This window comes from Emiliania huxleyi (genome assembly GCF_000372725.1).
Source record: "Emiliania huxleyi CCMP1516 chromosome Unknown EMIHUscaffold_120, whole genome shotgun sequence".
Classification (NCBI taxonomy): Eukaryota; Haptophyta; order Isochrysidales; family Noelaerhabdaceae; genus Emiliania; species Emiliania huxleyi.
The window spans coordinates 346,876-361,560 of record NW_005201391.1 but is presented as its reverse complement, the minus strand read 5'-3'; the positions used below and the strand labels follow the sequence as shown (position 1 = coordinate 361,560).

At 64.7% G+C, this 14,685-nt stretch overlaps 5 protein-coding genes across 5 annotated transcripts; 2 read left to right on the top strand and 3 right to left on the bottom strand.

The window, feature by feature from the left end:
• Positions 1-3,920: 3,920 nt before the first annotated feature.
• On the bottom strand, positions 3,921-5,538 carry EMIHUDRAFT_109556 (hypothetical protein; the record flags this gene model as incomplete). Its single annotated transcript, XM_005790341.1, has 4 exons — positions 3,921-4,274; positions 4,527-4,622; positions 4,745-5,008; positions 5,089-5,538. The coding sequence occupies 4 exons, from the start codon at positions 5,536-5,538 to the stop codon at positions 3,921-3,923; spliced, it is 1,164 nt and encodes a 387-aa protein (XP_005790398.1).
• A 752-nt stretch (positions 5,539-6,290) lies between these two features.
• EMIHUDRAFT_440235 (hypothetical protein) lies at positions 6,291-8,524 on the top strand. The gene is made up of 6 exons (XM_005790340.1): positions 6,291-6,920; positions 6,988-7,070; positions 7,212-7,258; positions 7,484-7,531; positions 7,720-7,874; positions 8,071-8,524. The coding sequence occupies exons 1-6, from the start codon at positions 6,321-6,323 to the stop codon at positions 8,413-8,415; spliced, it is 1,278 nt and encodes a 425-aa protein (XP_005790397.1). The 5' UTR covers positions 6,291-6,320; the 3' UTR covers positions 8,416-8,524.
• Positions 8,525-9,395: 871 nt separating this feature from the next.
• Positions 9,396-10,136, top strand: EMIHUDRAFT_224977 (hypothetical protein; the record flags this gene model as incomplete). Its single annotated transcript, XM_005790339.1, has 4 exons — positions 9,396-9,458; positions 9,532-9,652; positions 9,830-10,029; positions 10,110-10,136. 4 exons carry the CDS (start codon positions 9,396-9,398, stop codon positions 10,134-10,136), a joined length of 411 nt encoding a protein of 136 aa, XP_005790396.1.
• Positions 10,137-10,214: 78 nt separating this feature from the next.
• On the bottom strand, positions 10,215-12,674 carry EMIHUDRAFT_454764 (hypothetical protein). Its single transcript, XM_005790338.1, has one exon. The coding sequence runs from the start codon at positions 12,626-12,628 to the stop codon at positions 10,502-10,504; it is 2,127 nt and encodes a 708-aa protein (XP_005790395.1). The 5' UTR covers positions 12,629-12,674; the 3' UTR covers positions 10,215-10,501.
• A 1,101-nt stretch (positions 12,675-13,775) lies between these two features.
• Positions 13,776-14,676, bottom strand: EMIHUDRAFT_440233 (hypothetical protein; the record flags this gene model as incomplete). Its single annotated transcript, XM_005790337.1, has 2 exons — positions 14,399-14,676; positions 13,776-14,239 (listed from the first exon to the last, which is right to left on the bottom strand). A coding segment is annotated over exon 2 (228 nt), but the record flags the coding sequence as incomplete, so codon positions are not given.
• Between the last annotated feature and the right edge of the window lie 9 nt (positions 14,677-14,685).

Below are 14,685 nucleotides of genomic sequence, written 5' to 3'. Positions count from 1 at the left end.
CTGGTCGGGCAACACGAGTGCCGTCGAGGTGCTTCCAGTCGCGCAGTTTGACGTTGGGCAGGACGCGGCGGAGGAGGCGGCGTCGGTGGTCGCGACGGATGCCGCCACCGCCCTCAAGCTGGCGGTGATCGCGGCCAACGCGCCACCCCAGACGTTTGCCCAGGCCGGGCTGCAGTCCATCAAGCAGAGGTGCTGGAGCGCGATGACCCTGGCGCCGTCCGCAGCGCTGGGAGCTTGGACAGCAACCCTCACCAGCAAAGCCATCAAGGGCTTGGCGAAGTGCTCTGCCAAAAATCCAACAGACGCAGAGAAAAAGGCCAACAGCTGTGACTTTGGTGCGACCATGCTCCACGATCTTCTTGACAGCGCGATCATCGGCCAGCTGCGAAGGTGCCTCTATTCCCCCGTTCGCTTCCTCGAATCGGAGGTGCCAGGCGCGGGCAAGTACTTAATCAGGACGACCAATCTGCAACGGTACCTCGCCCAAGGAGCTTGGGCCGCGGGATCTGGCCAGTGGGGTGTCTTCCCCGCGACGAAAGACCTCGCCTCAGCCCTATGTGCAGTCGCAGTCGGCGGCAATGGTGGCGAGTGGACCGACTGGATTCAATCGAACGCGTCGTTGCTTGGCATCACGGGGCCTGATGGCAGCACTGTCAACTGGAACAACCAGCTGCACAACGTGGATACTCCGTTTTGTGCGGCTTTGATCACTCCCTTTATTGGGATGCTGGTGGGAGCTGCGATGTTCAAGGATGGGGGATGGGCTTCCACAAACAAATTTGTGTGCAATGGTCTAGCCCTCAGTGATAGGATGACTTGTAAGCGCTACCTTCACAAGGGAGGCGGATGCGAAGGCTGGAACCTGCTTAACCCACTTTGCAAATCGGACTGGATCTCCAAGGACATGGTAAAAAGTGGCATCGGCTGCACGGACGCGCCGTCTGACGACGCACCAAACGAGGAGTGCATGAAAAGGTGCTACAAAAAGATTCCGGATGAAACGGCTCGCAGCAACAAGTGTCGCGAGCTCGAGAAGGCAAAGTGCTTTGAGAAGGGGCACGGAGACGGGCACGGGATACCTGGCCCGTGCGAGTCGGATTACTCGAACGCGGCCCTCAAGGAGAGTGGGTGCAACTGCGGCGTCGATGATACGGACGAAAAGTGTGAGGACGACCCCGGCGACAATAGTGGTGACAACGACGGTAAGAATGATGGCAACGATGATTCACACAGCAATGATGCAGACAACGGTTCAAACACCGGTAATGAGCACCCTGAACAGAGAGAGGTCGAGTCTTGCCGCGACCAAGAGCAGATGAACGGCCTCTTAGAGGAGCGTTTGAGCATCGTCGCTGAGAATGGCGACCACGATCTTCCCGTATCCGAGTGCGAGAGGCGGCAGCGCCGGCGCTTGGACGGCGAAGTCTGCAGGAGGGTTGACGAGGAGGCGGAAGAGGAGGTGGAGGAGGACCTGGAGGATGAGACGGAAGAGCTCGTCGACCTTGAGCTCGATAGCCTCGACGACGCGCTCACAGACAGCGTGAGCCAGCTACTGGACGGCACTGGCGAGATTGAGTTTGAAATGGCGCAGGAGGTCATCGGCGTTGAAATGGAGACGGTGGTTGACGTCACGGACGAGGCCGTTGCTGACGCAATGGCCTCCGCGGAAGCGGCCGCGTCGGAGGCGGCGGCTGACGTCGCGGCGGAGGTAACGGCCGACGTCGCGATCGACGCAAGTATCGCGGAAGTGGGTGCGGATGTCGGGCTCGAGGTTGCGCTGGACGCGTGCATCGCCATCTGCTGGATGTGAGCGTGCTGACCTTGGGCCGCTGCCTCCGCCTCCCAGCACGGACACACGGGCTGGGGCTGTAGGGAAGATGCTGTACCTGTACCTGAAGTAGCTCTAGATCTGCAGTGTGTGCCGGGGGGGTGTTGCAGCTATACTGCCAAATTCTGTGATATGTGGGTGTGTAGACTTGTGGTGACTTCGCAAGCCAAGACACAGGAAATTCCTAGATCCTACCAAACCATTGCTAGAGACACACAGAGCACGGACACGAGTGGGAACTGCTCCTTTTTAGATTTTGTATACCCATCTCCCCTCGATATCAAAATGTATCATTCCTGATCCTGTATATCTTGTCGGCGCCTGGGCCCGCGGGGCGGCGGGCGCGGGGCGTGCCCCTCGCGTGCTGCCTGCCGTGTTGCTGTTGGGCGGGGTGCCGGTGCGCGGTGTGGGACCGGGGGGCGGGCGGTCGGTTATATACTACAATATAGTCTTCTCTCAGAAAAAAAATTGCTTTTGAAGAAAAACGCCGTAACGGGCACGCAGAGTCTCCCCCCTCCATTCTCTCCCCCTTGGCGCTCCGTGTAACGCGTACCAGTGTAGGCTAGGTGTGCGGGGCGAATGAGTGATGAAGTTAGTGCCTTGGTGTCCGTTCCCCATGGTGGCTTCCCCTGGTCTCTAGCGACCATGAATGAGAGCTCTCACTCTCAGGGTACTCCCGCGTATCTCGGCTCCCTTATCCCCCCCCTCTTCCCTCCCCTTTCTCTCTCCGAGATGACCCGTGCGCTACGTGCCAAGGTTCGGTCCTCGGGGAGGGGGGATTGGCGGTGTGTCCTCGTGAGTTGTTTGTCGATGGACGCCCAACAGTTTTGTAAGTTTCGATTCCCCTCCTTAGCGCCCCGGGTAGAGCGTGGCCTCCCCTGGAGCCTGCCACGCCCGTTCTGTCTAAGCCCAGGGTTCAGCTTTCCAGTTGATCCTTATCGGACTGGTGAGTTCTCTCTCCCTGTCGGTGTGACGCCCCGGCAGTCATTGGCAGCGGTGCTACACACACCACGCCGTTTTTCGTTTGACGTTTCCAAGTAGGAACAAGAAATTTTGTCTCGTCATGATGTTTTTCTTTTTTTGCTTATGGCAGTAAAAAGAAACGGAACTACGGGCGACAGGCGCGGGCTCGGTCGATGTCCAATCCTTCGACTCACAACAACATGTACATGTAGCATGTGCATGTGCATGCACATGTTGCACGTGTACATGTGCATGTCATGTTCACTGCTGCGGTGTGTGCCTGGGAAGGCGCGGCGGCGGGATGGATTGAGAAGGTCTCAGAGAGACTGCAGGCGTGCAGAGGCGCGCGCTGCAGTGTCTCTGATTGGGCTGCTGGCGGTGTGAGCGCGAGACGGCGTGGTGAGGCGAGGGGCAGGCTGTTGTTGCGGGGTGCGGGCTGCATCGTTGAGCGCAGTGCGTGCACATGGTGCTGTATGCTGTGTGTGCAGGCAGGCTGGCAGTCTGTGCAGCAGAGAGCGGATGAGCGCGCGCGCGCGCGCGCGCGTGCGGGCGTGCGTGCGCGGCTTGCGTGGTGCAGGGCCTGCGTCGTACTCGCGGCGCGTCCTGGTACTGCCGCTTGTGAGATGCCAGAAGCAGTGTGCAGAGCCTGCACAGGGCGCAAAAAGGCGAGGTAGTGCTGGTGAGGTGTGCTGCGGCGCGCGCGTCGCGGCGGGAGTGGACGAGCGGCTGGATCTGGTAGTGCGAGGGGCGCGCAGCTGGTGCGGGCGGCGCGGGACGGCCATGGGGCGCCAGCACAGGGCTTGCGCCCATGACACAGGCTTCTGGGCGCTGCTCGTGTGTTTGCGTGCGCGCGGGGACGTACGCGCAGTTTTCACGCGGTGTGCGTGGAGAAGGGCATGAGGGGCGCCGGCCGCGCGCGGCTCGGCGTGTGCGAGTGCGTGTCGTGTGGTTTTCGGTGCCCTAAGGCGACTGACCAGTCTTGCTGCCATCGCGGAGCGAAGGCTTTAGAAGAAAGGCCGTCTTCTCTCTCAGATCCGCTTTCTTATGTGAGAACGTGAACGACGTCGCACATTGTGATTGACTGTACCCAAGTACGAAACGCGTACACCAAGGGAAAGCAGTCTCAAGCTCACATCAGAAACTGCCCGTCCGTGCGAAAGCCCAGCGACCACGAGGCCTCATCCTCCCGCGCCTCGTCCTGAGCCGCGCCCGCCGCTGCTCCGCGCGCCCCCCCCGCGCGCTCTCCCTCGGGCGCCGTCGCCTCCGTGTGGTGCGCCCACCGCGCCGGGAAGAAGAGCACGTCTCCCGGCCGCAGCTGCGCCTCGAGGCATGCGTCGCCGGCGGCGGCCAATTCCGCGTCGGCGGGCCGCGGCCCGGTGAGAGGGAGCTGCAGCCGCCTCGCGAGCGGGTGGTCGTCTGCATACGGCCGCAGCGCGCGCAGCAGGCCGGCCGGCCACAGCAGCATGCGCTTGGCGCCGCGCACCTGGCAGAGCGGGGCTCGTGCAGCGCAGAGCTGAAGGGGGGAGCGGCTCCGGCGGCGCAGTGCCGCACGGGGGCGGTGGGTGGGTGGGTGGGTGGAGGTCGTGGTTGGTGGGTGGTGGGGTGGGGTGGGGTGAGGGGTGAGGGGGGGGGTTGGGGTGAAGGGGGGGGGGGGGGGGCTCTTGCAAGCCGCCTGGCAGAGGTACGAGTCCTGCTCGTCAAAGTGGAGCGGCGAGAGCGTGCCCGGCGCAGACACCCACAGACGGCCGAGGACAGAGGCGTAGCCGCCCGGCGGAGCCTCGGGCAGGAAGCCAAAGTCCACGTCCGCCATCAGGGAGGGCGGTGCGAGCGCCTGCAGGCGAGGGAGCTGCAAGTACTGGACCCACAGCCCTGAGAGAAAGAGTGTAAGTGCGTGTGTGTGTGGTCTGAGTATCTTATGTGTTTGTGCGTGCGAGAGAGCGCCTGCAGGTATACGCGCTCCTCGTCGCCGTACAGCAGCGGCGGAGCTCCCCCACGGCCGCGACGAAGCCGGTGGACAAACTCGGCGCCGCGCATGGAGAGGATGCGCGAGGGCGGCTCGAACTCGCCCGAGCGGACCAGCGGGTGCGACTCGCGGCAAAACATCACCGCAGGGCCCGGCGAGACACGCACCATGCCCCGCGCCAGCGAGCGGGCCAGTGAGGGCAGCGTCCACGAGCGCAGCGCCGCCCAGCGCCGCCCGACGCCGCGGAAGAGCACCTGGGCGCGTGGAGAGGGCGGTGAAGCGCAGGCGAAGAAGCGGGACAGGCGGAAGACAATCTTCAGAGAGGAGAAGGCACCGGAGCGTCTCCCGCGGCGACGGCCTCCCATGCGGCAGAGAGGCCCTCGGGGCGCGTGCAGTCGTACTCGCGCACGGATCCGGACGGACGCACCCAGAGCGGCTCGAGCGCAGCGGAGAGCAGCGGCGCGGGCTCCTCCTCCTCTTGCACCGGAAGAAGGTCTGCGCCCGAGGAAGCGGCCTCTGGAGGTACTCGGCCGTCGAGCGCAGCCCGAGTCTCGCTGTCGAGGTCGGCGGGGAGAAGGCCGTCGATGAGCGCCTCCTCCCACACGCGATACAGCACCGGACCGCTCACGCCCTCCGAGATGCAGGCCCTGAGCGCCTCGAGCTGCGTGTCTCGGCTGACTCGCTCGCCGCTGGCTCGTGTGATGGCGATGTCGGTCAACAACGCTCCCACATCGACGCGCGGCTGCGGCATGAGGCGTGAGAGCAGGCTTATGTGGATCAACATGGCCGATCTCCTCGCGCTTGGCCGCGATCTCCTCGCGCTTGGCCTGGGTTCGGACTTTTGGTATTGTATGGTTCGGCAGGCTCGAGACCATACCCCCCCGCCTGCTCACAGCCTCCCGGAGACCGGGGATGGGCGGTCAGGACCATACCCCCCCACCCTTTGGGCCGCGAGACTACCATACCACACCCCGCAAAAAGTTGGAACCCTGGAGGGCTTTGGCAAAGAATTCTCGCGAGGACTAACGATTTTGACCAGAAGAATTTTCGACGTGGATTTTGCCGGGCCTGGTGCTGCACACCGCCATCGCAGCGTGTTGAAAAGGCGCTCTTGTCGCCACCGCGGTGGTGATCGAGCGCGTCGCGCACACGATAAAACGTGCGTACGCGATGGTGGTGAGCTCGGTCGAGGGTGGTGGGCCGAAAACGCGAGTAGGTACGGCCGCGCGGGGCCACGGCGAGCTCCGCGCAGAAATCGCGCGCTTCGCACAAATCGCTGTGAGAGTCGTGATTTCTTGTTGGGAGAGAGAGACTTGTTGGTCTTTAAAAATCTCTCTCTCAAATCGCAGAAATCGACGGCCTGACAGCCCAAGTCCCACCACCACCCGGGGACCACCACCACCCGTGTCCCAAAGTGAGAATTCCGATTGGAGGACAGGTTGCACCCGGCGGTGTTAGTGAGAGAGTGATTTCTTCTCGAGCCAGTCTGCTGTGAGAGGGGCTTTAGTAAAATTCTTCTCGCTCACTCGGTGTTGGTCGACAGCGCTGTCCAACGTTTGGCGCTCAATGCGACAGCGCCAGGTCTCCTCATCCTTGTCGCACGACCAGGGCTCCTCCCAGAGCCCTTCCCACGCCCGCCGATACGCGGAAACGAGCGACGTTCACTTTGTCTCCATCCCGCCTGGCACGGCTCCTGGAGAGTGGTTTCGCGTGCTCTTGCCAGGGTACGAGCCGCCCCGCTGGCTCGACATGCAGATGCAGGAGGGTTACAGCGAAGAGGCGAGGCTCGAGGTGACCGTGCCCAAGCTGGGTCCGTCGGTCTACGCCACGCGCGCCCGCCGCGCCCTGCCGGCGCGCGTGTTCCGAACGTGCCTCACGCCGACATTTGCCGTGGCCTTCATCTGGTCGCTCGTCCTTGCGAACTGGGCCGTCGTCGTCTGCAACTACGCCTGCCGTTCCTTCCGCCCCGATGTGGAGGGATCTCCTGGCCAGCTCTCCCTCGGCATCGTCCTGCTCGGCCACGCCATCCTGCTGCTGCAGATCGTCTCGTTTTGGCAGCTGCAGGCGACGCACCCGGGAGCTCCGCCGCTCGTCTTTGGTGGCGGGCCGGGCTGCTCGCGCGTGTGTGCCCGCTCTGGGCTCCAGCAGCCCGAGCGGGCGATGTGGGCGACCAACGCTCGCGGGTGGCCCGTGGGCCAGGAGCCGGCGGCGAACCGCGCGCGAGTGTGCGTAGGTGAGCTCTGCGGGCGAGATGGTGCTCGGAGTCGATCACTACTGCTTCTGGGTCGGCTCGCCGGTGGGACTGCGCAACCGCAAGTGCTCTCCTCTCCCTCCGCCTCTGCTCCGTGTGGACAGAGCCCACGTAGTGAGCCCACTCGCCGCAGAGAGCTAGTGGACAGAGCTTGTGGACAGACAGGCGCCCGCTCACAAGCCGCGGCTGTCGGTTGTGGGCGACAGGTACTTCATCCTCTTCCTCGGCTACTCGGCCCTCCTCTGCCTGTACGGTCCGCGCCACGCCCTCGCGAGCCCGCCCTTCTGCTGCCCCCTCTGCGTCCTTCCTTGCCCGCCCATTCGGCTCGGTGACACCGAGGCGCGGCAAGCCACTCCTGACACCGCGCACAAAAGCGGCGGCGGATGAGGCCGGGGGCGGAGAGCGGCCGCGGGGGGCTCGACCCACCTCCCCTCTCGCCCTCGTGCACGGTTCGACCCTCCCTCTCGCCCTGCTGCAGGCGCGTTCGCCCTCGGCCATGAGGTCTTCAACGGGCTGTCCGCGCGCGGCGACGCCTCCCCAGATGCGGAAGACGGACCCTGCTGCACCTCCGACTCACACCCTCCAGTCTGCACATGCGCGTACCACCGCAGTCGCCCCCTCTTCCATCGCCACCCCCCTCGCGACGTAGCTTTCCTCATCGCCACCTCCGCCGCCGCGACCACCCGTCCCCCCCACTCCAGCCCCCCACTCCAGGCAACGCCTTCCTCGACGGGCTCGAGAAGCGGGGCATGCCATCCCTGCTCGCGGCGGCGGCGGACGACGACGAGAGGAGCGCACTGCGCATCGCCCAGTTCTTCGCCACCATGTCGTTGCACGCGCCAGAGTCACACCAGCTCGGATCGGCTCTGGTGCTTGCCTCACCTGCCTCGCTTCCCCCCCCCCCCCCTTTTCCTTTGGAGCACTTCCCAATGCCCCCCCCCCCCCCCCTCCTTCCTCCACTCTCCCCGCCAACCCTCCCTCCATTGCGGCCCGCTCCCGTCCCCCGCGCCCGCTCCCCCAGCTCCCTCCCGCGGCGCCACCCCGCCCCCACCCGCCGCCCTCGAGGTTCCGTCCTTCTCCGGCCCCTTCCTCGTCTCGCTCGTCCTCGCAGCGTCGACCGCAGAGCGGCTCCACGCGGCGGCCGCCGTGACCTGCTTCCTGCTCGACGTGCCCGTCGGCTGCCTCCTCTTCATGTTTTGGTCGTGGCACTCCTTGCTCGCGCTCCGCAACCGGACGACCCTCGACACAAAGTCGAGCAGGTATGACGTCGGGCCGCGCCGCAACCTCGAGCAGGTCTTCGGGCGGAGGCTGCTGCTCTGGCCGATCCCGATCAGAGGGGACGGGCCGAGCGTCGACGGGCTGCATTGGCCGCTCAACCCAGCCTGCAAGGACGAGGACGTGGCGCCGTGACGGCGGAGCAGTTGCGGCACAGAGACGAGATTAGAGTCGAGCTGCGTCGCGTGTGTAGATTCAAGTGTGTCGGAGCGAGACCCGTGTGTCAAAAGTGACTCGTTGTTTTATTTTAATCACCCCGTTTTTGCCCATTTTCGGTCATCCGTCAAAATATCTGAAGATCCTTCTATAGGATTCTCCCCAAACCTTGCTCAGCTGATCCAGCCTGGGGGGAAGGCCAGCCCTGGGCAAAGAAACCAGCACCTCATCGGGCTTCCCTGAGCGTCACAGCTCGGTGATCGCGCCGGCCGGACACCACTGTAACGTCCGTTCCGGGCATTTGAACGCGACCTTCGGGGGCAAAGACATGGGCTCTATGGCTCAGACTGGACTCCTCTTGGTCCCTTCTGATGCCCTAGGCCACACCTGGGCCTTACCTGGGGCGCTAGGGGGCGGGCGGGGTTTGCCCCCCGAAATCCCTTGAGTTGTCTGTTTTCTTTCTTTTCTTTCCTCGGAGACCCGTGTTTATTTTAAGGCCCTTTCCCTGCGAACGCGCACCCCCCTCCTTAGGGGTTTGCCCGTAGCCCGATGCCGATCATCCGGCCCGCTGGGTGCGCTTCTTAGCTCCCCGGCCCTGGATGTGAGGTTAATGACTGCACTCTCCAAGTGCTCCAAGTGCGCGGGCGCACAGGACTGGCGCGCACTGGCACTAGATCTAACACAGGTACGCCACGGGAGCCGCGTAAGCGACTCCTGCGAGGACGGCGAGGCACTTAGCTCCGAGTAGAGGGGGCGTTTCATGTCCTCTGAGATTGTGTGGCGTGCCGGTGGGGCGGTTGTGATCGATCGGTGACGAAGGCCCGGCGAGAGGGTCTGAGCGAATGGTTGGGTAGTAGGGCTAGAGGGTCGCTCTACACTTAGCCTCTGCAGCGAGCGAGCGCTCAACTTAGCCCCCGCACGGAGCCGGGCTCGGACTTAGACCCCCATGGTCGGGGGCCATGAACTTAGACGACATAAGGCCAACTCCGGGTAAAACCAAGATATACCTGAAAAGCTTTCAGGTTTACCCGAAAAATACCTGGACGCGTCCCGACCAACGTTTGCCGCGCACGACGCCATATCGCCTTCGCCCAGGGCCAGTGCGCTACTTGCGGCGCGCAACGCCTGCTCAAGTACGCGCAACGTACCATATGCTGCCGCTATGCGTGCCTTAAGGCGGCTGCGGCGAAGCGGCGGGCGCGGCATGCCGATGGCAGTGCGGACGATGCGGTTGCGATGTGTTCTGCTTCAAGATCGTGGCGGTGCTTGGCATGCACTTCTGCGATCCCAATATCAGCTCATCGCAACGAAGCAGCGCAACAAGCTGGCTGCTGTCAACAAGGCCCTATGCTACCTCACGCGCGGATCGTTCAAAGAGGACCAGCATACACAGGCTTCTCTGACATGCGTTTGTTTGAGCTTGAGGCTATTTGTGAGAACTGTTTGGCGAAGAAGTCGCCGAAGATTGCGCTCAAGAAGCAGCAACGAGAATCGGAAGAGGAGGATGCTGAGGCGGCGATTGCTGAGCATGAGAAGGATCGATCGCCCGCCGCAGGCGAAGAAAATTTGGGGGTTGCGCCGTATCGTTTGTACGTTGATCACGGTGGGAGCCTCTTGGCCCCAGGCCGTCCACGGCCGACTTAGCCGATGTAAGAGGCTCCCGCTGATCTTAGACCGCGCAAGCACTCCAGCGTGGCTAGCCACACTTAGACCCGTTAGGCCTCCAGGCTCAGAACTTAGACTACTACCCAGCCCAACCAGTTCTGAGCGTCGCCCTTCAACTGCCGACCACGAGGGCCGGAAAATACAGAGCAAGACTTACCTAATAAACTCACGGTCACGACACAGCGTCTTTGTGTGGCACAAGAGACGAGAAGCACGACGTCGGGCGATTGCGAGGCCTCACCCAACAATTAAAGGAGCGCTTATGGACATTGCTGGGCGTATGTATATCGACGGGGCGAGGGAGGGGCGGCGGCGGCGAGTGACAGAGGGTAGGCGCATCGGGGTAGCGAGCGCCGCGCGCCGCCGCATGGAGGTGTGCTGCTGCATGACGCGCCGCGTCTCAAATCTTGATTTGGCGGGGCGGGTTCGGCATCCTGCCCGCCGTGCAGCTCGCGTACAGGTAGACGCAGTAGTTGACCTTGAAGAAGACGCCGATGGCGAGGATGGCGATCAGGTCGGTAAGGACGGTGTTCTCGCTCGAGATCGCGTCGTAGGTCTTGGAGAGCGAGTCGAGGATCTGCGGCCCCGTCTCGCCATAGCAGGAGAGGCCGAAGGGGTCCTCTTCGGTCGAGGGGCAGTAGAAGCCCTCGTCCGGGCAGTAGGAGACGGCGCCGGCGCCGGTGCTGTTGCAGGCTAGCGTCCCCTCGTAGGGCGGCGACGAGGCCATGATCGAGTACGCGGTGGCGCCGAAGAACCACTTCATCGGCAGGCAGTAGTAGAGGAGGCGGAGCGGCCAGATGACGTCGCGGCCGCGGAAGACGAGGCCCGAGAAGAGAGCCGAGATGAACCAGACGTTGAGGTACTTGAGCATCCCGACCAGCGGGTTGGCGCTCAGCGAGAAGAACTGCGCGATGCACTCAAACGCCCAGCAGTGCGCGGAGAAGAGGGCGAGCGTCGTCAGGAAGGTGTGCCACGGCCAGCCGAGGATGAGGTAGGTGGGCAGCATCGCGCAGAGCCCAAAGGCGAACATCATCGGCAGCTGCAGCAGGCCGTTTGCGAGCGCGTACGCCATCGGGCCGTACATGCCGTCCTTGACCTCCTTCTTCACCGTCACAAACTCGGCGTTGAGCGCGTAGACGGCGATGACGGGGAAGGCCACCGGCACGCAGACGAACCAAAAGACGTAGAAGGCCTTTTGCATGATCTGCACCTGCGTGAGCTGGCGCGACTCGAGGTAGACGACGCAGAAGAAGACGGTCACCGCAAAGATGACCACCATCCTCGCCGTGTACAGCATCGGCTCTCGCACTGTCAGGACCGCGTGCCGCTTGAACAGCAGCAGCACCTGCCCCACGAAGCCGGACACGGCGCCGCGCTCGCCGAGCTGCTGCGGCTCGCGCAGGAAGACCGGGGGCGCGTGCTTCGGCCACGCGTCGAGCACCTCGAGCACCGACGCCTTGGACGTGAAGTCCGCGTTGACGACGTCGAGCGCGTACTCGGCCGGGTTGGCGTTGGCGGGAAGCTCCCGGCCCACGCCCTTCAGGTGCTGCGCCAGCTGCGCCGCGGGGCCAAAGTAGGCGATGTGGCCGCCCGACAGGATCAGCGTGTCGTCGAAGCCCTCGAAGACCGACGCGGACGGCTGGTGGATCGTGCACACGATGGCGATCTTGGTGCGCTGCGCAATCACCTTGAGGAAGGACATGATCTTGGCGGAGGCGGCCGAGTCGAGGCCCGAGGTGGGCTCGTCGAGGAAGATGACGGACGGCCGCTTCGCCAGCGCGATCGCGAGCGACAGGCGCCGCTTCTGCCCGCCCGACAGCCCGCGGAAGAACATGTTGCCCGCCTTGGTGTGCTGGCAGCTCATCAGACCGGTCGAGTCGAGCAGGTCGTCGATCGCGGTCTCGCGCTCCTTGGCGGAGAGCGAGGGGCGGTACAGGTCGATGGCCATGCGCAGGTGCTCGCGGCACGTGAGGAAGGTCCAGAGGAGGTCCTGCTGCGTCACGTACGCGCAGTGCTGCGCGTAGAGCGCCGGAGTGAGCGGGTGGCCGTTGAGCGTCAGGTATCCCGTGGCGTTGCCCTTGCCGGTGAGCAGGGTGAGCATGTTGAGCATGGTGGTCTTGCCCGCGCCCGACGGCCCCATCACGGCGAGCACCCGTCCGCCTGGCACATTCGCAGACACGTTGTCCACCAGCTTCCGCTCCTTCCTCTCAATCCCACGCAGCTTTGCGAGCGGCGGGAGCGGCTTCCCCGCCTTAGTGACCTGGATGGTGTAGGAGCAATTGATGAAGGCGAGCTCAGTCGTGTCGTCGCCAACGAGCATCGTCGCCATGCGCGGGCCACGGCGCGAGAGCCGAGAGGCCCTGGCCATGGAGTACCGGATCGCCGCTCGGATGGCGCCGACCCGAGGAGAGCCGGGCGTGTTGCCCTCGGTGCTGGCGCGGGTGACGCGCGCGAGCGGAGCCTGGCGTCCTCCGCCGGCCTCCTCGTCCGCGCCCTCGAGCGCGGCCGAACTCGACTCGGCCGGCATTGGGCGTCGGCGTGCGCCCTTAGCGCAGCAAGGTGCTATGGTCGGTCGCCCGTCCGGCCGCGATTTTCTTTTTTATTTCGATGTTGGATTTGGCCCTACGGCGTTCTCTCCTCAGTCCCGTACCGGTTTCGTGCGAGAGAGGGCGCTCGAATTGTGCGACTACCCAACCGATGGCGTGAGATAGGGTGCGAACCTTTCTCGCCGAGGCTCGCCGTGGCCCCACACGGCGGCCTCTGCTCGCGTTTTCGAGCCAGGACCTTCGTCCGGGCCCACGGCCGGCACGCCGTCAAATTTTCTCGCCGATCCCGCGCGCTCGGCCGCCACCGCGGCGCCTTCGAGAGCGCCGTTTCGACACGCTGCAGCCGCGGGCCGCGGCACCTCGTCACACCGCCTCTCGCGCCGCCTCGAGGTGCTCCGATCGTGCACGCGGGTCGGCTCGGCACGGTGCGTGCGAATTATCGCATGTATTCGCACTCGCTGCGCCACGTATCTGCCTCTGACGGCCCGATACGCCTCCCGAAGCGCCACAGGTCCACACACGCGGGGCTGCGCGACTCTCTCGCGGCCCACCGCCCTCCCACACGCCGTTCGACCTCCACACAGGCGCTCGCTCGAGCCTCGCCGTCCGGGCGGTCCTGCGCGTCCAGATCTCGGCGACCATGACCCGCCACGCGCCAGCTCTGCACCTCTCCCGCGCGCGCCCGGCTGCTGGCATGGCGTGGCGGGCGAGGCTGGCGCGCTGCGACCGGTGGAGCGCCGCGCGGGCAGCGCACCAGCCTCGCACGCACCTCTCCACTGCGCCGCGTGCGCCGAGTTGCGTTAAGACGCAGTCAGCGGCCTTGACGGGTGAGTTCACACATAGCTCGCGGTCTGAGCGAGGCTCTTGGTGCGGCGGCAGCGTAGTGTGTGTGTGTGCGGAAGCAGCGCTCCTCGAGCCAAGGCTCGATGGCGGACGAGCGGTAGTGCGCAAGGCGAAGGGACGACCGCAGACTTCACACCCAAAAAACGTCGTCACACTGGGGGGGGGGGGGGGCAGTGCGGTGAGGCTGCCCAGCGGGGGCTCACCCCCTGCACCGGGCGGGGGGGGGCAGTCCCGTGACTGGCATTGCGCGCCGCGTGCGCCTGTTCTTCGGAAACGTGGACACGTGCGCTCGCGTTTTGTGAGAAGACGAAAAAAGAAACACATTCACAGCGACCTCCGACGCGGGGCGGACCGGGAGCCCGAGATTGTCCGTATCCATGTCCATGTGACGCGGGTCGCGGCGCGTCGCCTCTCGTCACAGTCTCAACACGCGATCTCGACCTGGGGTGTGTTGAGCCAGCGATCAGCACACACAAGCCACCACAAGCCACACCGTGACTACCCTGTGACCACATGTTGAGCCTCGCAGCACACTGCCAGCGGCGCACGCGGCGCAGTGGAGAGGTGCGTGCGAGGCTGGTGCGCTGCCCGCGCGGCGCTCCACCGGTCGCAGCGCGCCAGCCTCGCCCGCCACGCCATGCCAGCAGCCGGGCGCGCGCGGGAGAGGTGCAGAGCTGGCGCGTGGCGGGTCATGGTCGCCAAGATCTGGACGCGCAGGACCGCCCGGACGGCGAGGCTCGAGCGAGCGCCTGTGTGGAGGTCGAACGGCGTGTGGGAGGGCGGTGGGCCGCGAGAGAGTCGCGCAGCCCCGCGTGTGTGGACCGGTGGCGCTTCAGGAGGCGTATCGGGCCGTCAGAGGCAGATACGTGGCGCAGCGAGTGCGAATACATGCAATAATTTGCACGCACCGTGCCGAGCCGACCCGCGTGCACGATCGGAGCACCTCAAGGCGGCGCGAGAGGCGGTGTGTCGAGGTGCCGCGGCCCGCGGCTGCAGCGTGTCGAAACGGCGCTCTCGGAGGCGCCGCGGTGGCGGCCGAGCGCGCGGGATCGGCGAGAAAATTTGACGGCGTGCCGGCCGTGGGCCCGGACGAAGGCGCCGCCGGCTCGGATTGAGTCCAGTGGCATCAGGGGCGCCTCCAGCACTCAAGACAGTAGCACGCTGTTTCTGTCTTGGCCGCCACTGACGCGAAAAT